Source organism: Arvicola amphibius, chromosome 1 (genome assembly GCF_903992535.2).
Source record: "Arvicola amphibius chromosome 1, mArvAmp1.2, whole genome shotgun sequence".
In the NCBI taxonomy this organism is placed as follows: Eukaryota; Metazoa; Chordata; class Mammalia; order Rodentia; family Cricetidae; genus Arvicola; species Arvicola amphibius.
In genome coordinates this window covers 115,952,691-115,976,682 of record NC_052047.1, presented here as the reverse complement: position 1 = coordinate 115,976,682, position 23,992 = coordinate 115,952,691, and the positions used below count along the sequence as shown (strand labels likewise).

The 23,992-nt window shown below is 45.8% G+C and overlaps 1 protein-coding gene across 1 annotated transcript in view; it reads left to right on the top strand.

The window, feature by feature from the left end:
- Rras2 (RAS related 2) overlaps positions 1–23,700 on the top strand; it is a 69,768-nt gene extending 46,068 nt beyond the window's left edge. Inside the window, exons 2-6 of the mRNA XM_038310874.1 lie at positions 11,276–11,363; positions 12,558–12,660; positions 12,910–13,018; positions 21,463–21,581; positions 22,772–23,700. Of these exons, the coding sequence (XP_038166802.1) occupies positions 11,276–11,363; positions 12,558–12,660; positions 12,910–13,018; positions 21,463–21,581; positions 22,772–22,859 (507 nt within the window). The 3' untranslated portion in view covers positions 22,860–23,700. The remainder of the gene's footprint in view (positions 1–11,275; positions 11,364–12,557; positions 12,661–12,909; positions 13,019–21,462; positions 21,582–22,771) is intronic.
- Positions 23,701–23,992: the final 292 nt, after the last annotated feature.

The following is a 23,992-nucleotide window of genomic DNA, read 5'->3' as shown; positions in this document are numbered from 1 at the left end:
ACGGAGAGGCAGGGTTCAGAAGAAGCCTTGGCAGCCGCGTGCCCCAGAAGTCCCAGAAGCTAAGGAGTGCTGTTCAGGCAGCGGTGGTCTCCCTGAGATGGAGGGAAGGAAATTAGGCAGCAGCTACCGGAGTGCAAAGGACAAGGGAGAGGGGTGAATGCCCTAGGAGTGAGCTTCTGCTGAGCAAGAGCTGAAAGACACCAGAAGGACACACATACCTCGAAAGAGCCACTGCTAAGGGATACTCAGATACTCCAGGTGACATGCAGCCAGGCTATCTCTGTTGAGTGTCTTCTGTCTGTGCTGTCATTCTTTTTATTTTTTGTATTCTTGAATACAGTGAGTGTCTCACTATGTAGAGCAAACTGGCTTCAAACTCACGATTCTCCTGCCTCAGTACCAGTTGATGGCATTGTAGGCATGTGCAGCTAAACATAGCTAATTCTTATTCTTAAATATGTATTCAGTGTTTATGTATTATCTATTGAAATAAAAATAGGATAGTTGCGCGCTCTCTCTCTCTCTCTCTCTCTCTCTCTCTCTCTCTCTCTCTCTCTGTGTGTGTGTGTGTGTGTGCGTGTGTGTGTGTAATGCTGTGAACAGCTCATGGGAGTTGGTGCTCTCCTTCTCCCCTGTGGATACTGGGGTTGAACTCAGGTCTTTAGGTTTGGTGGCAAGCACCTTTTCCTACTGAGCCATCTCTTTGGCTTTGGCAATAAATAAGCATTTATCACGCTACATGAAATAGGCCATTGACCTCCTGTTGCCCATTGCCTGCTAACTGTTATGTCAGCTCCAGAAGATAAGCAGATAGCTGTGTGGGTGGTAATGTAGTTCAGCTTGTCTCATCCTCAAATGGTTGATGAGTGTGTACAGTGCCCGTGGCCATAGTAGCCCCTCCGCCCTCCCCTCCTCCTGGTCTCCCCCCTCCCCTGTACAGCTTTCAGACTGCACACAGAGCGTTTGTGGCTTCTTGGCCACTCAGGTGGGAATAACCTGTCCAGCAGGTTAGCCTTACAGGTGTGGTAGGATTGTGGAGGAACGGGGAGAAAACAGGAAGAAACCCTTTAATTTCTCCTTTGAACCTGTGCATTTGGGAGAATAAAAGGTGCTTAATAAGCCAAGGCTGTTAGGGCGCTGACACCACGAAATGGCAATTTACCCCCCTCGTAATTTTCCCTCCACAGAGGATGGAGCTCTTCCTTTTCATTTTGACCCGAATGTTACTAACAATTCCTTTTAATTCAGAATATTTGGGGGACGGAGGGCAGCCCTGAGGATTGACCCCAAGGCTTTGTGTGTGCTCTTTTACTCTGTGCCCGGCCGCCGAGCTACACCCCAGCCTGGATTTTGCTCTTTCTAAGGGGAGACATTGGTGCGTAGGTTGAGTTGAACTGTCTACTGCAGTGTGCCCACATTGCCCTGGACTGTCCCACCTGCTGCCTCTGGGTGAGTTGAGGGTTCCGGAGGGAATGGAGGGAACGGTGGGGAGAGCAGGAGGTGTGAGGTGAGGCTGTGTGGAGAATGTATTTTAGAACGAAGCAGAAACCTGGGAAGAGAGCGAGAGTGGGAGGTGGTGGTGGGTGGATGAGGCTGGGGTGCGCAAGAGGTTCCTGAGGACAGTTTTCCTCCTGATGAGTCTCCATGTGCCTGGCCCTGCACCCTGGAAAAGCCAAAGAAATCCACTTCCCATTTCCTCTTGGACCAGGTGACCAGGCCCTAGAGCTTAGAACCTGCGGCTGGTACTGGCTCAGGACTGTGTTTCTGTGTTTGGCCTATGGGCATAACCCCAGTTTAGGAAGAAAAAAATTCCCCGGGGGAGCTGAGACTCACATAATTGACTCCGCAGGGGACAGGCTTGTAATGGACTGTGGTGTGCTTCAGTGGTGGTGTAGCTGGTCCAGTCACCTACAGCCTCAAGCTGAAGGTGGGGAGAAGTGACCTCGAAGTCCCTAGGCACCCTGGCTGGCTTTAGGCAGCCCGGGATGATTAGCATTTACCGAAGGCCTTAGTTTTGCTAATAAGATAAACTTAAAGGGCTCGCTGGACTTCGTGAAGCTTTCATTAATCTGCATTTGAATCCCAGGGCGTACATCATGCCCATAACTGTAATTAATTGTGTTCCTTGAAATTTCATTTAGGGAAAACTAGTCAGTTGCGGGCTGTCAATCATACGGGAGCATTTGACATCAAGGTTAGGGTGGTGCTGAGAACAAAGGTTCTCTGTGTCTTGACAGCTGCTCTTGCAGAGCGACACAAGGAAGAGCCACAGCTGCCCAAAGCTGCAGGGCTGGTGTTAGCAGAGGAATCCCCACTGTTTGTTTAGAGACCTGAGACTGCTGGTGGGAGGGCCCTCACTCCCTCCCCACCACTGATTGGCTTTCCCCACAGCCCGTATTTTGAGGTTGTGGCTATGTTCAAGATGGCAAGGTGTTGACTCCGGAGATGTTCTGAGAAGTGTGAGCTACACCCTGTGGTGTCAGGCCAAGGTCCATTTGACCTGGGGAGCCCGTGGGGTTATTTTAACTGGAACGAAAATGCTTAGTTCTGTTGAAGCCCCAGAGATCGAGAATAAAACAGGTGGTGCCCAGTTGTCATGTTCCAAGGACCCACCGGTACAGAGGATTTTGCACGCTGAGGTCACACCTACCTCCGGGGAAGTGTTGGAAGTTCAGGGTTCTAGCAAGGTTGTTTGTGGAGAGCTGGGATGTGCTCTTTCCAAGCCTAGGGGAGTAAATGCGAAACTCGCTTCTTGTTTTTAAGAAATATTTTTACTTATATATGTGTGTGCGCATGTGCCTCTCCGTATGTATGAGTCCTGGCTTCCTCTTGAGGCCAAGAAGAGGGTGTCTAGTGCCATAGGGGCCGGAATTATAGGTGGTAGTGAGCCACCAGGTTGATGTACGTGCTGGAAATCAAACTCATGCCCTGGAAGCTAGTGAGCGTAACTGCCGAGTCACCTCTCACCCATGGGGGTTGCTTCTGAAGTCTTTATGTAGCCCAAATGGTGGGGAGGGGCCCTCTAACAAACTCTTTCTGAGAGCTTGGCAGTGTGGGTAGACATCCTGATCAGGGTGGCGTCTATAGAGCTGTAGCCCCAAATGGGTGGAGCAGAGGGAAAGGAGACCACTGAAGGGTGAGTTGTCTGGATCCCGGAAGGTGGTAACGCTGGGTGGAACTGGTGTAAAGCCACCTAGATAGGCCCAGCATGCATTGTTGGCCACTTGAAAGGTGACTTGAGTCAGGAGGGACCCAAGAAAGCCTCTGAGATTCAGGGTTGGGAGTTGTAAGTAGGCTTCACTCAAGGCCTGTGAGTTTTATGTCACACACTCCATCTTGGGGACTCTCCCAGGAAACCCGCAGGCATTCATGAGAAAGAGCTTCAAAGTTCATTGGTGTGGTCTTTTGACTCTCCCTGTCCCTACCCACTCCTTCAGTTCCTACCCCCAAGGAGCCAGAGATAAAGCGGGCGTGGGCAGGAGAGGTGCAGAATAAAGGAGAAAGGCAAGGTGAGCGGTGCTGCCACGCCCACCTTTGGTTCTGTGCGCTGCTGCGTGGGGGGAGCCCAGGCTTAGGCAAGCGCTGACTAACACAGTTGAGACACCGAACATGGAAAGGAGAATGATCAAAAAAATAAAAATATAAAATAGAAAGGAGAATGATCCTGAAAACAACTTGAAGATCGGAGTTAAAGACGGAAAACGATCGTGATTCTGTTAAGGAGCAAGGAACACCTTGTAGAGGGGCCTTGAGAGTCTTCAGGTAAACCCCAGCCAGCTTGCTTACACATTTCACTGCACCTTGTGAAAAGGTAGGCTAAAGGGGAAGTGAGGTAGCGCGAGAGACACTACACTGAGTGTAACACAGTCCATCTCATACCTCTGAGAACAAGTCGATGTTTATTTTTACTAGTACATGCTAACCATACATACTAGTAAGTTTCATTATGGTGTGTGTGTATAGACACACACACACACACATCTATATGTACAGTGCATTTTTATCAGGTGTGCCTCTCTGCTCTTTCTGCCACTGATCCCAGTTCCTGCTGCCCCCCCCCCCCGTGTTTTATTTGCACGTGTGTGTGTGTGTGTGTGTGTGTGTGTGTGTGTGTGTGTTTGAAGGGGAAGTTTGCTGCTGTGGCTGGAACTTTGGGCCTTGTGTATTCCAGGCAGGCTCTTTACCACAGAGCTGCTCCCTCAATGCCCAAGGGAAGAGGCTGGGATGGGAACAGGTGGAGAGCAATAATTTTCTGGTGAGCGTTGGGGGTGTTTTAGGGGACAGAAGAATGTGAGTTGGGAGTGTATGCACCATGATAGGCCTACTGTGTGTCATATGTGGTCTGTTTTTTTCTGTCTCACAAACAAGGAAGCCGAGGTTCAGATGTATATGAGCCGTGTGGTTTCTTAAAGGAGGACAAGCATAGAGCCACACCCTCGATGTCTAACTTGTCCCCTACCTCAGTTCTGCCTCTTTCTGCTGCCACCCTTGGTGGCTACATGATTGAGACAAAGCTGGATGGAGGTGGGGAAACTCAGCCAGCCTGTCCCACGTTGGGCGAGGAGAATGGAGGTTGCAGGGACACTAGAAACTGGCAGCCTGTGGCAGTGACGGTGTGGAATTCTGGTCCCTGGAAAAGAGAATGGGGCTGTGCACCTCTTTTCTAGGAGGTTGTCTTCCTTCTTGCCACATGTGAAGTGGGCTTTGGTGTATGCCTACCTTAATACCGTTTAAAAAGGAAGATTGATTTATTTAGCTTACGTGCCCTAGTAGTTACCTATATGTGCGTATGTGTACCCTGGTACTTGAAGAAGAAGACTTCTGACCCTGGAGTTACAGAACGTTGTGAGCCACCACCATGTGGGTGCTGAGAATTGAACCTGGGTCCTCTGCAGCTCAGCCACCTCTCCCACCCCTGTTGAGATTTTGAATTCATCTTAGGGCTCAAACATCTGTCAAGTGTGGCTTCTGGATTTGAATTTCAATCCCCTGACTCCAGAGGTTCTCACTTTCTCATCATGTTGCCTGCAGGAAGATGCTTAGAAAAGACTTACAAGAAAGACATTATAAATGCCTCTAATCAAAGGAACCAAACAGTTATTAAATCTCAGGTTATGCTTTATTATAGCAGAGAGAAAAGTAAGACTTGTTTTGTGGATGGAAGTGCCAGTAGGGTGATACTGACTTACAGTGGAGTGGGGGGACAGACGGCTCATGAGGACTTTGGGGACTTTGTGTCTAGAATGTTTCAAGATCCCTCCTAGGAGACTTGGACAGGAGCTAATGAAGATGGTGTGGGTTTGTTAATCTTGTCTTTTCTCTCTCCCTCTCCATCCTCTCCTCTTTCTCTTCTCTTTGGTAGTATTTTTTCCTTATTTCATAGGTCAATGGAGAATTTGATATTCAATAAATAGCAAAATTCTTAGGATATTATGGACTTAGCATCATGTCTGAACTTACATGGTAGTCCTCCTGCTTGTTAGCTGGGCAGCCTTGAAGAAAGTGTAACTCTCTGATTAGAGATGTTTGTAAAAGGGAGGATTCTTTTGGAAGAGTCACTGGGAGGATTAAATGAGGAAATCTATTAAGTAGTAAACAAGGCAGGAGCCCAGCCCCACTGCCTGCTGTTCTGTGATGGGGGCAGGAAGGAAGGAGGGCCAGTGTGCCCACCCGCAGAGAGGCACGGTGGTCTGGCTGGAAGGTGCCCAGCAGGACCTCCCCTCCCACGCTCCTACCCCTCCCCCCCACGCCATGAGTCCTGGAGCTACATTTAGTGGTGAAGTTCTAGCCCTTTCTTCTCAGGCAATATTCTCGTCTTTACCCTGCTTACGTTCTGGCTGGGTTGGGGGAGGAAATGGACACAATGTAATTTTAGAAAAGTAACCGTAAGATCCATGTGTAGTTGAGAGAGGGAGAGAGCAGGAAGAAGAGGGAGGAAGAAAGAACAGGCCTACAAAGTTTTCTGAGGTCATTTGTAAGCTCAGGATCAGGGCATGAACCCTTAGCTTCTTGATTTGACCCCATGGTTCTCTTTAAAATGATTTTGTTAGCGTGTGCTAATTATACAGTGATGATTATGTGATTTCCATACAGATGTTTTGGTCGTATTCATTTCCATTAGCCAATCTTGTATGTTCCTCCCTGCCCCGCATCTGCAGACCCCTCTCATCTTCCTAGCTGTCTCTAGCTCTGACATTCCACAACTTTTATTTTAAAATCAGGGTGAAATGTGTCAGAGAGTCAACTATTATGAGTTCTGTTGACAATATAACACACACCCATATTCCTTTTGGGTACTTTGAAAGATTTTTCGACTCTTACGCTTTTTATACCCCTCCTTCCACATTGTGTCCTTCAGGAAACCCCAAAGACTTCCGAGATCCGTATGGGCTCAGAGATGCTCAGATGTGTTTGCCTCCTCTGAGCTAACCTCCTTTCCTCTTTATGCAAGAGGGTGGGAATTAACCATAGTGCCAGATCCCTAGTCCTCTGTGTGGTCCAGACTCCGCCCTGTGGCGGTATTTGGGAACTGCACTTTCCCACCAGGCTTGCCTCAGGAGAAAGTGGTTGTCGCTTTTGTCCCTTGGAATGCGGAAGGACAGCTCCTTCTTGTCATCTCTTCCCCATTTTCCTGTTTCACTGAGCCTGCAGCCAGAGAGTTTGTCATCCTCTTAGAGGCCAAACTTTTGGAGGAGGTCCCTTGTTGGTTCCCGGCTGCTCAGCCCCTCTGAAATAATCACACAGAAACTATATTATTTAAAACACTGCTTGGCCCATTAGCTCTAGCTTCTTATTGAGTAAGTACATATTTAACCCATTTCTATTAATCTGTGTATCGCCACAATGCTGTGGCTTACCAGCTAAAATTCTGCTGTTTGTCTCCAGAGGGGCTACATGGCTTCTCCCTCACTCCACCGTTCTTTCTCCTAGCATTCAGTTTAGGTTTCCCTGCCTAGCTCTGTTCTACACATTATTAAGAAACAAGCCAGTTTTCCTTATTTATTAACCAATAAAAACAACACATAGACAGAAGGACCTCCCACACCACCAAACAGAGAGCCTGTACCCTGGAGGGTCCAGAGCTTGTCTGCTCATCCCCAGCAGTCTTGAGCTGTGGAGGACAGCCTTACCTAGACCACATTTTTTATTTTTTCTGATTTTGGTTTTTTTTGAGACAGAATTTCTTTGTGTAGCCCTGGCCATCCTAGAACTCAGCCAAGCTGGTCTGAACTCATAGAGATCCGCCTGCCTCTGCCTCCTGAGCGCTGTGATCAAAGGTGTGTGCCACCACCGCTGGCTGCCCAGACCAGTTCTTACCAGGGACATTAGATCTCTCCACCCAAGTGGAATAACTTCCCCAGTGGGATGCCCCCTGGCCTTTCGATGGACATCTTCTTTCTTCTGGCTAGGACTCTAATCCTTGTATCCTTTAGTGTGCTGTCAGCAAACCACCCTCCCTTCTGATGCATTTGGTCCACCTTGATTTCCTGAAGCTCACTGTCTAGCTCAGCATCCACTCCCCCAGTGTTCCCTGCAGCTGGAGTTTTTTTTCCTGGTTGGTTACTGAGGCCCTGTGGACACGCACACAGCTCCATGTGTAGTCGCAGCCTGGGGCTCTTATTTTGTTATCTTCTGAGCAAGCACGGCATTGGCACTTCATGATGGTTCTATTAGGTTTAACCTATCTGTATCCTTCTTATTACTTTGTTGCTGTTGGGAATTGACCTGAGCATGCCCAGCAAGTGCCCTGCTACCAAGGCACAGCCCCACCATGTCTCGGTAATTCTCTTGTTCCCGATGGTAGCTCAGTGATTGAGTGTTCTTCATAGGGGTTGCTATCGCTGAGCTCTGTCGTTGAGGAGTACAAAGTGGGTGTTCAACCCATATTATAGTTGTAACTTTGAACCAAGGGTGTAGGAAAACTGACCGAAGGGCTTATCAAACTGTACACAAACTCAAAAGCTTTTGTGTACTGTGTAAGAAACTAACTGCTGGTCACCCCTGGAGGCACAAGGTCTTCTTAGCTCCTCAAGAGATCCAAGTGCACCGATCATAAGTTCAAGACTTGCCTGGGCAGCTTAGTAAGATCGCGTCTCAAAGTCAAAAGGAAGAGGAGGGCTGGGATGTGGTTCAGTGTTGGGGCTCTTGCCCGATATGCCCCAGTTTTAGCTTTAGTCCCCAGCGCCGTGGGCAAAAACCAACACCCCAAACACACCAATCACCAGACAGATATAAACCACTGATTCTAAGGAGAAATAGGGAACTATTGTATGGTTATAATCTTTACACACACAAAGTATACACATGTTAAATGAGCAAGATAGCTTTACGCCTCAGTGTTTGTCTGTGTAATTGCTACTCAAATCCTGGGAATATTTTCCGAAGCCCAGATGGGAGCTTATCTGGGTTCATAACATTCAGACACCAAGTTCCAGATGGCTCATGGCGGGTCTGGGGTAACTGGGGCTGAATCATTACAGCCGCCCTCCCTCTGCCGCAGGGGAGCACGGCTTTAGACTTGATGCAGCATGGGGCTGCTTGCCATGGCAGCCCAGATATTGCTATGACCGAAGTGTGTCACAGCAGCGATTGCACTCCCTGATCACTGCTCCGGTCTGCCTGCTCCTGCTGTTCCTGTCCTGGGTGCTGAAGGTTTGAGCCCCAGAGATTTGCCTCAGACCCCATAGTGTGGAAATAGCAGTTAGAATTAAACTAAACATTACCAGGGGCTTTTTTTCTTTTTTTAAAAAAAATTTATTTATTTATTATGTATACAATATTTTGTCTGTGTGTATGCCTGCAGGCCAGAAGAGGGCACCAGATCCCATTACAGATGGTTGTGAGCCACCATGTGGTTGCTGGGAATTGAACTCAGGACCTTTGGAAGAGCAGGGAATGCTCTTAACCTCTGAGCCATCTTTCCAGCCCTGTTTCTTCTTTTTTAAAATAAAGGTTTATTTTTATTTTATTTGTATCGGTGTTTTGCCTGCAGGTACATCTGTTTATCATGTGTGTGCAGTACCTGTAGAGGCCAGAAAAGAGCATGGGATGCACTGGAACTTGAATTATAGATGGTTGTGAGCTGCCATGTGGGTACTGGAAACTGAATCCAGGCCCTCTGGAGGAGTAGCCAGTGCTCTTAACCCCGGAACTGATTCTCCAGCCCAGGGAAACTGCTTTTTATTGATAACCCATTGCTCCATTCTGCTTCTAAGTCCAGGTGATGGTGGGCTTTAAAGATAGGGTCTCCTGTGTTGCAGGCTGGCTTAGAACTGACTGCGTATCTGAGGTTGACCTTGAAGTTCTGGTCTCTTTACCTCCACCCCCAGTGTACCACCACACCAGGCTAGTGCTGGAGTTTAGTGTAGGTGCTAGGGCAAGAGAGGGGGCTCAGCAGTTAGGAGTGCTTATTCCTCAAAGGTCGAGGCCTGGAGTTGGCTTGGCAGCATCCATGTTCCTGCACATCTCAGCACTGAAGGTGTAGAGACTTGAGACTTGCTGGCTTCTATTCTAGACAAAACCAGGGGGTTCCGGGTCAGGGAGACACCGCCTCAGAAGGAACAGGCCAAGGGTAATAGAGTAGCACGCATGATCCTCTCACATGTGCATATATATCACATACATGTGCATGTATGTGTACTCACACGCACTAACACACTAAAAAATATGGAAAACATTTAAGTGGGAAAATTTGTGCCAATGTTAGGAAAGTGGCAATCTTAAAGTATTAAGATTGTGTTCCGAAAATTATCCTTCAAAGCAAACTTGTGCAGGTACTAAAGGAAAATCAAACAGCTGCCGTGTGCTTCAAGGTCCTGTAAGCAAATAGCACATGCCACTGTTTTCATTTAGTCTCATTGGGCAAAAACACTGTCGTGTTTGAAGCCATCCGGCTATTACGTAGACATTTACAAAGTTTATAAAAACACTTGCTCACTCATTCCTTCATCTTGTTTCCTTAGCTATCTTCATGATTATTTTGTTCGTCTTTACACTCATATCCTTGATTTTTCTTTTCAACTTGCTCTATTCCTTTCTTGCCAAACATTTGCAAGGCCCCCGGTTTCATTCCTAGTACTGCAGAGGGAAGGAGTAATAAAATTCAGGTTTTACAGGATACAGTCATTGCAGGAAGCATCAGATTGCTGTAAAGAAACTCAGAAGAAACTCATCACGAGCCAGGTGTAGGTGCACACCTGAAATCTAGCACTTGATGTGTAGGTGGGAGGATTAGGGGTTCAAGCTCAGCTGGGCTACTCGAGAAGCCCCCACTCCTCATTAAATAAATGTTTCCCTAACTCTGAAAGTAGAAGCAGCTTTATCCCAAAAGGGCAATCCTGTCCTCAGACTGACTGCTTCAGACCGCATGCCAGCTCCTGTCGCCTGCCTCATAGTCCTCTCTCTGTCCCGCCATATCACTCCCGTCTCTACCTCCCCACTGCTGGGATTGCCTTTGTTTGAGCTCTGTTTCTCTTATAGACTGGATTAAATTCGTGTAGCCCAGGGTGGACTTGAACTAACAGAGACCCGTCTGCTTCTGCCTCTGGGATGCTGGGGTTAAAGGTGTGTGTCACCACTACTGCCTTGCCTCTAGTAGCTTAGCTCTGCACTCTGATCTTCAGGCAAGCTTTATTTGTTAAAACACAAACAAAATATCAGTGCAGCACGCGGCACACATTTCCCTCTTCCTGATGTCTCCATCTTTACCTGTTTCTGTTCTTAAAACTGGTACTTAGCAGAGTTGAATAGGTCTGAATTACAGTTCCTGATTTTCCCAGATACTTAGCCCCGAACGACTAGGAAAAAAATGTAATAGATCTTTTGCAGTCTTTCTGAATACTCTAGCAGGGAAAATTCAGAATATTTAGTATTTTTTCTCGAGGAGTGCACTGAGAGGAGATTGCTGTGAAATTGACAATTAAAAACTAAAGCAGGGGCTGGAGACATGGCCCAGAGGTTAGACGTGTGCACCGCTCTTGCACAGGATGAGTGCTCTCAGCACCCACAGGGGGTGGTTCCGAACCACCGTAACTCCAGCTCCTCCCAGCTCCAGGAGACCTGATCCCTTCTTCTGGTCTCTATGCATATTCACACTAAATATGCATAGGTTATGCACACAGATACATGTATACATAATTAAATAAATTCTGTAAGATGAGCTAATACAATTAAAACGTGTGATTTCCTGAAAAGCAGAATTCAATAAAACTGACTGTTAGGTAGAAAGTAACATGAGTTTTAAAATAATCTTTTTCTTTTCTGGTTGTTTCACCAGTCCTATTTTGTGACGGACTATGACCCGACCATTGAAGACTCATACACAAAGCAGTGTGTCATCGATGACCGAGCGGCCCGGCTGGACAGTAAGTAAACCCTGAGAGCTTACGTGCCCTGCCCCCCCCCCCCCCCCCCCCGGATTAAACAGTGGGTCTTGCACATGCCGTGCAAGGTCTCTACCATTGTTCCAGTATCATTGGTCCTGATAGATTAATCTACATGCTGATCAATGTAAATACTCCCTAGCAGATGGAAAGGAAAGCAGTAATCGGATTGATTTTTGTTCTGGTGAAACTGATCATGTTATGTAACTTATTGATGTTACATAACATGGGGTCATTGGAAGAAACATCAGGTTTCAGCCCTTCATGTCTTTTGGTGAGTGTTAGGATAGGGGAAGTGGTCATAGAGAGAGTCAGTATTTGTTAACTGAGAGTTTATAGCTTTAGAGGCTTTAACACTAACAACCCCTCCCCAATGAAGAAAACGTTGTTTTTTTTAACTAGTAGGAAGATCAAGAAATACATTAGTGGCTGGACTAATGAGAGAGGGAGAGACAGAGACAGAGAGACAGACAAACAGAGGCAGAGAGACAGACACAGAAAAACACAGATACACAGAGAGAGACACAGACAGACACAGAGAGAGACACAGACAGACACAGAGCGACAGAGAGAGACACACAGAATGAATCAACCATAATTTTTTTAAGATTTATTTTTATGTGCATGAATGTTTTGCCTGCATGGATGTATGTGTATTACATGCCAAGGAGGCCAGAAGAGGGTGTCAGATTCCCCGGGCCTGGAGTTTGAAGCAGGTATGACCTGCCCTGTAGGTTCTGGGAGCAGACCTGGGTTCTCTGGAGGAGCAGCCAGTGCTCTTGATCACCGAGCCATGTTCCCAGCCCCACCGCCGGTTTCCTGATTGAACTTACAGACATCTTTTCCAAGATCTTTACATGGAGAAGATAAATAGCCAAGTGATTTCTAGAGTTGATTTGGTTCCATCTGCTTGGATGTGTTTGATATTTTTAACCTTGTAATTGGTATGCTAATATATTCTAGCCACAGAATCAATCTGCGTGATGAAGATAAACTCTGAGACTGTCTGCTATTAGATTATGTCTGCCTTTGGTGTTAGAAATGAAATATTAAGACAGAAATGCCATTGCCTCTTACATCAAATAGGCTCTGGGGAGGATCAGGGAGGGGGCTGCCCTTGTGGGGAGGCGATTTATAAAGTGAGAACACACTGATTCCTGTGTTGTTTTTCTTTAGTTTTGGATACAGCCGGACAAGAGGAGTTTGGAGCCATGAGAGAGCAGTATATGAGGACAGGCGAGGGCTTCCTGCTGGTGTTTTCAGTCACGGATAGGGGCAGGTTGGTGCCAGCTAAAATGTGGGGATACATTGTATACATGTGTGAAAATGTCATGTAGAAGCCCACTATTATGTATAATTAATAATAGTATTGCTAATAAAAGCAAAAATCAGGAGTGCTAGGCTCTGTCCAGATTGCTATTTTATGGAACTGAGATTTCCATGTCTTTGCGGTAGAAAAATGGCGGTACAGTAATAAATGAAACACAGAATTTTGATTCTTAGCACAGTGTATTTATTTGCTTTTCAGTTTTGAAGAAATCTATAAGTTTCAAAGACAGATTCTCCGAGTAAAGGACCGTGATGAGTTCCCCATGATTTTAATTGGCAACAAAGCTGACCTGGATCACCAGAGACAGGTGAGAGGTCGGGATTCCATGCTTGGGAGGCTGTGGAAACGGAGCAGTTTCCTTATGGGACAAAAAGTACCCCTGCTCAAAAGCCTGGGCTGTACGGCGCCAGCTTGGTGCTGGGTCTGGCACACTGTCGCGCAGAATGGCATGCGCAAAGTGTGAAGAAAGTTGGGGGAGTTGTATTTTCATTATTTTTACACAGAATCACAGAAAGCTCTCTCTATAAGCTTACATATATCTGTATATAAGCCTATATATGTTATGTGCCAGGCTTGTGTGGCTTCTTGGATAACATCTAACACTATAAGTTAAGATAATTTTTTTGTTCCCCTTCCCTTCCTCTTAAAGAAAATTGAATCACCTTTCTTTTTTAAACAAAAAAGAAAAAGAAAGAAAAAAGCAAATTCACAACCACTCTTCAATTTGACAAACTCCTGTGAAGAATCTTCATTTGATCATGTCTTCTTCCCTGCCTCCCTTTCTATTGTTTTCGGGTAGGGTCTTGCTGTGTGGCCCAGAGCGGTTTTGAACATGTGACTCTTTGTCTCAGCCTCCCAAGTGCTGTCGCCACAGCTCTGTGCTGTCATGCTTAGTTCACATAGGACATAAAGCTACCCATACATGCTTAATTGGTTCACTGCTTCTCCACAATCACCTTTGTTTAAATGATAGTTGTAATGTAAATTCCAGTATGCAAATATTCCCGGCTAATCTTGCTGGGTAGCCTGGGCTGGCCTGGAGTTTGTAGTCTAGGTTGATCACAAAAGGAAAATCCTCTTAATTTAGCCTTCTGGGATTATGGGAACGCACTGTGACACCTGACATTGAATTAATAAAGAACTCAATTTTCACTTAATGCTTCACACTGGCCAGATCTGACGCTGATGACCTTCTGTGTTAGCTTCTCTGAACCCCCTTTATTGTGCATTGTTTACCGTGTCTTTTGGGAACAGAATCAGCTACCTCCTCTGTGGAGTTCGTCTTGAGAATTCCTTAGTCTCTGTCCCACATCCAGAACCTAGCATTGAAATTGTTTCTTGCCAATATTTCCTCTTGTTAACAGATTTTCACTTTATTGTTTATTACTATTATTTTGTTAGTCTTCTGTGTGCTTATGGTGTGTGTGATTGTGCACATGCCCATGCTTGTGTGTTGGAGCCACAGTGTAGGTGTAAGTCAGAACAGCTTTGGAGCCAGTTCTCTCTTTCCACCTTTACCTGGGGTCAGTTCAGGTTGCTGGACTTGTGTGGCAAATACCCGTTGAGCCATGCCGCCAGCCTGTTAATAGATTCTTAAGATTTTGTTGGCAAAGTACAGACATCAGGAAAATGGATTGACACCTAGCACGGAGGCAGATTTCCTTTTGCACCTGATTGTTTAAAACACAACCTTAATCAGCGCTACATTTGTTCAAATATTTTTATCTTTTATTTTATTTTTAAGTGTGTGTGTGTCTGTGTGTGTGTGTGTGTGTGTGTGTGTGTGATTGCATGTGGGCATGTTGTACAGGAACGCACATGCCCAAGGAAGTCAGAGGCACTGGATCCCTGGATCTGTAGTAACGGATAGATGTAAGCTACCTGATGTGGATACCGGGAGTTGAACTCTGGCCCTGGGAGAGCAGCAAGTGAGCTATCTCTCCAACCCTGTAAAATATTTTGGAAGCATACTGAATTTGAAACATTAATGTAAGGGGATGATCCACTGTAACGTGGTATTCAGCCTGTGGGTGTTGCTATGGTGTCATTCACAGACATACCAAGCCGAGTTGGTGGCTGCTGTGGGAGGCGTGTAGCATGCGGACGGCAAGTGAGACACACCTGGTCTCACACTGAGCCTCAGAAAAGTTCCTAGTTGCTATTAGTGGAGACTAAATGTTCCTGCTAGACCTTTTTCTGATCTGAATTGTTACAAAGTTACAGTGACAGAAATGTGACCTCCACAGCAAGTCAGTGCAAAGGGTGCAATTTAGGTATTTGTACGTTTGTTATCTTCTGCCTGAAGGGGGCGCTCTGTGTGTGTGTTCCAGCACTCACTTTGTTGGGTGGGGAAGGGGTGGCAAAGCGGGCATGCAGAGAAGGGCTCTGCTCCTCCTGTCTTGTGCTCACTTCTGCCCACCCTTCACTGCTTCCTGCCTCCATGGTAGAAATATTTTTTCCTCAGGTGTTTTTGTGGTGGTAAGCTCCAGTGACAGAATGGAAGGGCAGCGTGGGTTGTGTAGATGTCTCCAGAGCAGGTGGTAGCACTTGGGGTGGGGGGAACCTCTGGAAGCAACTGAGCTCATTATTAGCCTCCAGGAATCCTACATGTATTTTAAATTATTATTATTATTACTATTGTTGTTGTTGTGTGTAACATATGTTGGCTCATATGATATAGCATCCTTGTGGCGATCAGACGACAACCTTTTGGAAGTTGGTTCTCTCCTACCCTACATGGGTTCCGGGGATTGAGCTCAGATTCCAAGGCTTGCACAGCAAGTGCCTTCACCTGATTAGCCATTTTGCTGGCCCTGTGTGTGAGGTTTTTTTTAAGTTATTTATGTACTAAAGATTGCCAGTATGCAGTGTGTCGTTCCCATCTGTCTGTAGGTATTCAGCGCATTGTGACACGGCCTGTTTATGTGTCACGGGATTATAAATATGTTCCTGTAAATAAAAAATGTAATGGATTCTCAGGGAAATAAGCAGGAGTAGGAGAAACAGCATAGGAGATAAGTCATATTTCTGTCACTGTAAAGATGTGAGTGGTTAGCATGGAGTAGGCTTTTCTGAATGGATTCTTCTGTCTGAAGTGTGTGCACAGACAGAGGTTATGTGTGTGCTGAAAAGCTCAGGCACGTGTCCAAGGACAGGCGGCTGCCTGCTTTAGGGAGAGGCCATATGCCATAGCATAAGGTGAGGAGCAATAGAGGAGGACGCTCAATACAGACCTTTGCTCTCCACATGCGTATGAACTAATATATGTGTACACACCCACACCCTCCCCTGAGAGATAAAAAATAATACTGTAGGAAGAAAGAAAGTGCATGACTACATGAAGCCTTTTTTGTAGGAAGGGATTTGTCGTGACTGGTTTTCTTAAAATAGAAACCTTTCTTTGTAAATTTGTGTTCTGTGAAGCCCCCCTTTCTCACTTGGCCTCCTAACTTATTACTTGCTTGTAGATAGAATCTAGTAGGTATTTCAACCTCATAGCCCTAGGGCAGGCATGTTGTTTTGAAGAAAGTCCAGGTAAAATCATATAAATGTTGGTGTGGCAGTACTGTGTGAGACCTGTGTGCTCCTCTGCTGGGCTGCAACAGGACATGGACCATATGAAGCCATGCTGGGCTTTACAGTAATGAAGGACTATTGTATTCGAGTTACTGAGTTTGGGGAATGAAATTTTAAATTCTGTGTATGCACTCAGTCATGTCAAGAAAGTCCAAAGCACAACCTGTGTGTTAAGAAGAGACCAGTAATTTAACCTAGAAGTTACAGAAGTGCAGACTCACTAGACAGACACTCAGTGGGGGCCAACTCTCCCCCAGCATCCCGAGGCTCTGGGAAGCACTGGCTGTGTGAGGTAGGTGTGCCGTGGGTGTAGACAGAGGTCAAGTCAAGCCTCCAGAAGCTCAAGCGAATGAGATGATGAATGCACCAGATGCTACTGTGGAGAAGTGTAACTGGCCGAAGATTTCAGAATTGGGTGGAAACTGCATTGCTTGCATCCGAGACGTTTGCGCAAACCCAGAGCACAAACAGTAGCAAGACTGTTGCAAGACAGGTTGTAATAAAGTGCTCGATGACCCACGATAAAGACAAAATCTGGGAGGTAGCTAAAGAAAAACAAAACCACTCCCAGAGGAGGCGAGTTAAGTGGGGGTGTGTGGCGTTAGTATTGACTGTCCCCATAACTGGAGGAGGCAAGCCTCTGGGAACGGTCACGAGGCTTTACCTGGATTAGGGCAGACTTGGCCATGCCTGGGAGGGATTATTTACATGCTTAACTGAAAGTTGAATGTGGGTGGCGTCATTCCATGGGCTGGGGTTCTGGACTGCATGAAAACAAGAAAGTGAACGGAATATAGGCATTCTGTTGAATGTGATTCTCTGCTTCCTGATTGTGGAGGTCATGTTACCACCTCCCCTACCCCATCCCCCGTCACCCCCATGACTTTCCTGCCGTAATGGACTGTGCCTTGAAGCTGTGAGTCAGAGAAGGTCCTTTCATCAGGTGTTCTTTCCCAGCCATGTGCAGTAACTAATGCAGGTGACAGTGTTTGTCACTGGAAACCATGTAAGCCATAAGATGACATCTCGTATGTACTGAGAACAAAACCCTGTTGTCTCTAAATGATGAAGCTGAGTTAAAGATTTCTCCCAAGCATACGAAATGTAAGGGTTCAGCACCACCAGAACCTGAGTTACCGGAAATAGGAAGACATCTCAGACTGAGGGAGATAATGACCCCAAACGGGAATCTGAGTCAGCACAGAGGAATGACGTCGTTGTTATTTAAACCTCTTCCAAGCATAATTGAATGTTTGAGGCAAAAATAATGTGAGGTAAAGGCTGGTGACACTAGAAAAGAGCAAGAGGGCAGAGCAGCCTTGTACAGGTCTCATGCCACGTATAGACCAGTTTAAACCGGTTTGACCACAATCGAATATGACGATGAATTAAAGTGTAGACTGTGCAGTCCCAAACAGCCACTGAGGTACGTTAACAGACATGAAGTAAATTAGCCAGTGGCAGAATAGGCAGAAATTGTTCTTAGCCCAGGAGGTGAACAAGCGCACACAGGACAAAGAGTAAAGAGAGGAGATCTCAGGATCTCAGTGGAAAGACAGATGTGTCAGGCTGGATGAAAAAGCCAGGTCTGGCAAGACATCTACTTCAGCTTATAGACACACAGCCTACCTAGAATCCAAGGCTGGGGTAAGATATACTTACTGTGTTGGCAACGGTGAAAATGGCCATAAAGAGGTCACGTAAATAGATTTTTGAACCAGTGTATTACCAGGGGTACAGAGGGTTGCTCACGTGGTAGAGACTAATTCACCAAGAGGATTTAAGGATCTTAGGCGGTCACATACCTCGTAACAGCTTCAAAATCCTGAAGTAAGAGTTAAAAGAATTGCAGAGAGAAGTAGACGGAAACGAGTGACGTGCAGAGACGACTTCCCAGGGCCGCCCACCAGCTTGGCCGAATTGACCCCAGTGGACAAACCCAACAGCATGGAGTTTGCATTATTTTGAAATAAGAACGGATCATAAAACAAGCCTCAAATTTGAAGGAAGCCTTATCAGATAACACGTGCATTCTAGTGGCAGTGGCATTGATGTAGGCATTAATACCATAGAGGAAATCTTTAAATTCCCAAGAAGGGAAAAGATTTTAAGAGATTACAGAGAATCCCAAATTACAGAGATGCAATTTAAACACAAATATAGCATGTCAAGATTAATGGGCTGTTACAGGAGTTGCTTGCGTCACTAAGTAGGCATATTAGGATAGAAAAACGGCAAATTAAAACCATAGTGAGGAGGAAAGTGACGTAGGGAAAGTCTGGGTCAGTGGATGAATGTGTGCATGGTAGGTGCAAGGCCCAGTGCCCACGAAGAAAAGAGAAAACTACAGAAATAAGTAAACACCCCAAACTGGCTTTTGTAAGGCAGACTGGACTTAAGCCTCCAATCAGAAAGATCACATTTGTCTGTCTGTCTTTGTCTACTGTTTGTTGTTGTCTATTTATTTATCATCTGTCTATCTATCTATCCAACCATCCACCCACCCACCCACCCATCCATCCATCCATCCATCCATCCACCCACCCACCCACCCACCTATCCTCCCATCCATTCACCCATCCATCTATCCACCCACCCACCCACCCATCCATCCACCCATCCAAACATGAGCTTATCTAATGCGTATGAGTCTGTAGATTTGAGTCCCAGTGAAAGAGGAGGGGACCACAAATCAGTATATGGAATGAAAGACATTCCATCACATCTTACAAATGTGTAAAGTGTAAAGAGATGCTGTAAAGAACTTGACCTTAGTGAATGTAGTAAAGTAGGTGTACAGTGGTTCCCTTCCCAGAAAGGTACAAACCACCAAAGCTGCTCAAGGTGCAAGTAGATTGGCCAGATAGTTTCCCATCTCTCAGATACATTTGTCACACACTAAACTTTTTATTTGTTTGTTTGTTTTGAGACAGGGTTTCACTGTGTAGCCGTGGCTGTTCTGGAACTTGCTCTGTAGACCAGGTTGGCCTTGAACTCACAGAGATTCTCCTGCCTCTGCCTCCTGAGAGCTGGGATTAAAGGTGTGTACCACCACTGCGTGACTAAATCATACTAAACTTTTAAGGAAGGAATATTCCTTGTATCAAACTATCCTTAAACATAGAAGAAGTGAGAACTCTTCCCAGCTTGTTATATGAATCCAGTATTACACTGAAAACCAAACAGAAAAATCATGGTCCAGTCTCTCTGCTGAACGTACATGTAAAAATTCTTTTTTTTAAAAAGCTTTATCCATCCATCCATCCATCCATCCACCCACCCATCCATCTCCCCCTCTCTCTCTGTATATATATCTTTCTATTATACAATGTTCCTTGCATGTATTCCTGTATACCAGAGAGTTTATAAGTGGTATGAGCCACCAGGTGAGTGCTGGGAATTGAACTCAGGACCTTTGGAGGAGCAGCCAGTGCTCTTAGCCTCTGAGCCATCTTTCCAGTCTACATGTAAAAATTTTTAACAAATAACAGTAGGCAGTTTTCCCGTAGAGTTTATCTCAGAAGTGGGAATGAACTATCATAATTCATCCTGTCAACAAACCAAAAAGGAAAAAAAAAAACCACACCATCTCAGTAGAAAAAAAATTGATAATATCTGACATTTGTTCTCGATAATTCCCTTTATAAACAGAATGGCTGGAAGTTTTGTTAATTGGGTAAAGGACATTTTAAATACAATCCTACAGCTGACAGCATACTTGATAGGCAGAGTGTGAGTCAGAAGTACCCCTCTCACTGAGGATGGGCGGTGCTTGGCCGTGCACTGGGGCCAGAGAAAGCATTCACCGAGGCTGCTGCACCAGACAGGAATCTGCAGAGCAGTGTGGAGAAGGCTTGCGAATGTACCGAAACTTGGATGACCAGAATTGTTCCGAGTATGAACCGCGTAACAGTTATCACTGCATTCTTACAGTGCACAAGCTAATGACTGAAAGAATGGAAGGGTGTGTTTTGGGGGAGGGGCCAGACAGGTGCCAGGTACTCTTCTCACCTGAGTTTTGCGGCCTCTCCCCCCCCCCCCCCCCAAGTCTTTACTTTGAGGATAGTAGTGAGATGCATGTTCCAGGAGACCACAAATTTAAGCTTTGGGGTTTATGTAAATATAAACAAATAACGGTGTACTGACTTTGGGAAAGTATTGCTTTTGGGATCCTTTGTGTTTAAAATGCAGAGGGTTTTTAGTGATAAATAGTGGCTTCTGCCTCACCTTTCTATTCCTCCCTCCCTCCCTCCATTCCCCTCCCTTCCCCACCTTTCTGTCTCTCTCTCCCTCCCTCCCCCACTCTCCCCCGTTCCTTTTTGCCATGGCTATTTTCTTACTCTGCTGCCACTTACCTACAGACTCTCTTTAATTCTTAGACCGCTTCCTCAGGCAGGCTCTCCCTGACCCCCTTTATAGGGTTAGGCGGCACCTTTCTAACATTTTCTATTTTCTCTTCCTGGAACGCTGGAGCTAATGCTTCTGGTATCTCTAAACTAAACCTTGAGAGTTAGTGCAAGTGTCCTTTGGTAGCAATCGGGGTTGCTCTCAGGACCACCTGAAACATCAGCATCTTCAGATGCTTGAAAGCCCCATTTTATACAGAAGCGGAGAACTTGCTTATTACCTGTGCATAGTCTCCTGTATATTGCAAACCATCTCTATATTGCTTACAATGCCTTATATGGCATAAATGCTATGTAAACCCTTGTTATGTATTGTTTAGGCCTGATTGAATGTGCACATGCTCACTACAGTTACCGTTCAGCCTAGAGGTTGGTTTTATTTTGTTTTGGAGACAAGTCAGGTAGTCTCAGACTTGCTGTCTAGCCAAGTATGGCCCTGAATACCTGATGCTCCTTCCTCGGCCTCCCGAGTGCAGGGATTCTAAGAGTGTTCCAGTGCATTCAGCTCAGCTCGAGGCATTTTGGATTTGCAGTTGGTTGAGCCCATGGATATTGCAGTCCAACCGTGTTCCTATTGTAGGTGCGTCCTTCTGGGTTGTGCAGAGATGGGCATCAGATTGTGTGGCACTGTGGTCCCTGTCCGTTCCTTATGATGAGTCAGCCTGGCTTTAGGGGGTGTAGTAGTACTGTACGCCTCTAGCCAGACTTAGCAGGGCCCCGTGGGTTTGCTCATACTGTGCCCTAAACACAGCCGCTGCATCCATTTCAGGTCACGCAGGAAGAAGGGCAGCAGTTAGCGAGGCAGCTCAAGGTCACGTACATGGAGGCGTCGGCTAAGATCAGGATGAATGTAGATCAAGCTTTCCATGAGCTCGTCCGAGTTATAAGGTAAGCCAGACACGTGCTAGGTGTGGGTTTTAATAGATGAATGAGCACGTGGTGATGAAAGAGGGGATTGTTAGTCGGAGTGATTGCTTTCTAGGGGGCTAAATTCAACTAGATATGTAGCATATTCTAGACACTTCCAACCCATAAAAATCTCATTATCTTAAGTTGAAGTAGGAAGTACATGTAAGGATTCTGAAAACAGTAAATGCTTTAACGGTAGTGATGACAGCCGCTAATCAAGGCTCTGTCAGACACTGAGTGGCGTTCTTTCAACGTTACTACATTTAACCCTTGCTACAACCCAGAGAACTGAATGGTATCCGTTACACTCACTGTCTATTAAGCTCCGGGACTTGAATCTAAATCTCAGATTCCTAGTTCCTGCCAAACCCCTGCCAGGCTAAGAGCAACTCAGGCAGCAGGTGTTGGCCCCGGGAGACATAGATCTGCAATACTCCAGTCCACAAAGAGGAGTGTGTGGTAGGTGGCCTCAGAGGCCTCTGGTTTAGGGAGCTGCCTGAGGTCGTGGATGAGGTCTGCTGTGCGTGTAACGGAGTTAGCTGCTGCTGATTGGTTTGTTTGGAGTCCTTGTGGCCCTGTCTCCTCCTCTCTTCCCTGTTTCTTGGCTCTCTGTTAATTAGATGGCGTTGATAGGCATGTGGAGGGGCCCTTCCTTGTTCACTGTGAGTCTTGGGGAACTTGAGGTGGAAGGGAAGAAGAGAACTTTGGTGGAAGGGAAGAAGAGAGGCTGCAGGTTTGGTTTCTGACAGTTGCAGCTCCGCCGAAGTAGACGGCCGTGGCAGCTACTCAGCGGTGTGAATGGACAGGGCACCACTGACTGTAACTCAACAGTGTTGACCTGGAGGCCTTGCCTCCCAGCCCTCATCATCCCTCTTCCGTTTTCGTGCTCACCTGACGAAGCAGTTCCTCCTTAAAAATAATTACTCCTTTAATTAAATAGAGGTCTTTCCTTTGGACTCTCAAGAATCCTCGACTCTTGCCTGTCAATCACCCAGGCATGAGGAAGGGAGGTAGAGGATTTCTTGTTTTTTAAACGTCGCAGAGTGTTAAGTCCTCATAACACCTGTGTGGGAGCACGTGTGTTTCGATGTCACAGGTCCAGAACTGACCTGCGTTTGTATGGGGAGATTACTAATGGCGATACTATTCAGATTTCTCTGTCTTAACAGGAAATTTCAAGAGCAAGAATGCCCTCCGTCTCCAGAACCAACCCGGAAGGAAAAAGACAAGAAAGGCTGCCATTGTGTCGTTTCCTAAGCGTTCCTTGAGTTTTAGCTGCCAACTGCCAGGGAAGCCCTCACCTCTGTTACCGTTTACATCCTGCCGGTACCTTTGTAGCCTTAGACTGATGATCACCGTGGTAGCCTTACACCAAGAAGCTGGCTAATTCTTTCTGCGAAGCTCGTGTAATGGTCTTTCCCAGACGCAGACCGATGTAAAGGAAACACTAAGGCTGCTTCAGACATGATCTGATTCCTTTTAAAACACACGACTACACACACAGATGCATTCTTTAAGGGCTTACATTTTAATAGATGAACCAAGTTTGGAATCTAAGCTGTTTGCTAAGCTGGAGTGGTAGGTTGTGAAGTAATTTTTAACTTCTGGAATCGTGTTGCCTACTGTTACTCTAAATAGAAGCATACGGAGGGTATTTTTTTTTTTAAATGTGAATTTTTGCCTATCTTTAAAGCTTTTGATGTCAACTCTCATTAACCTTAAATACACTGAATGGAATCTACAAAAGTGAGACATCTCAGGCCTTTCCTGACGCTGCGGCTTTTGTTTTCCAGTGGCCAGAATACCAAAATGCCTGTTGTAGTTACGGATTAAAAACTGCTGATCAAGCCTTTCTTATTATGCCTCCTTCAAGATGACAATATTCTCTGTGGCCAAATGTTTGGACTCGTTCTGCACTTAGGTGTGTCAATGAACTTGGTTTCTTTTCCCAGCCGTGCTAAGGGTAAGAGTGAACGGTTCCTATCTGTCTTCCTTTTCAAGTATTCCTGGTTGCGGGATTAAACAAAAACAAGAACCCACCCAAACTAAAACTGTTTTTGTTTGATGTAATATAAAATATGGAATTGATCTTTCCAGAGTCAGAGATGATTAATGTTTTTGCTATATACTTTTATACGTTATTTTCTTATCAAACTAGTTAACAAGTATTTTTATATGTTTGTAAGCGAATATGCTTTCACGGCGTACCTTGTGTATATGTAAAGACGAGTATTTAATTCTCACTGTTCACTGTTCACTGACAAGGAGAAAGTGGAAACCCCTGGTCCTTGTGACATCCACCGGTGGCCAATAATCAGGAAAACTTCCCAACAGAGCTCAACAGGACGAGACCGTGAAGTCGCGCTCAATGTCCCTGCTAGATGTTGACT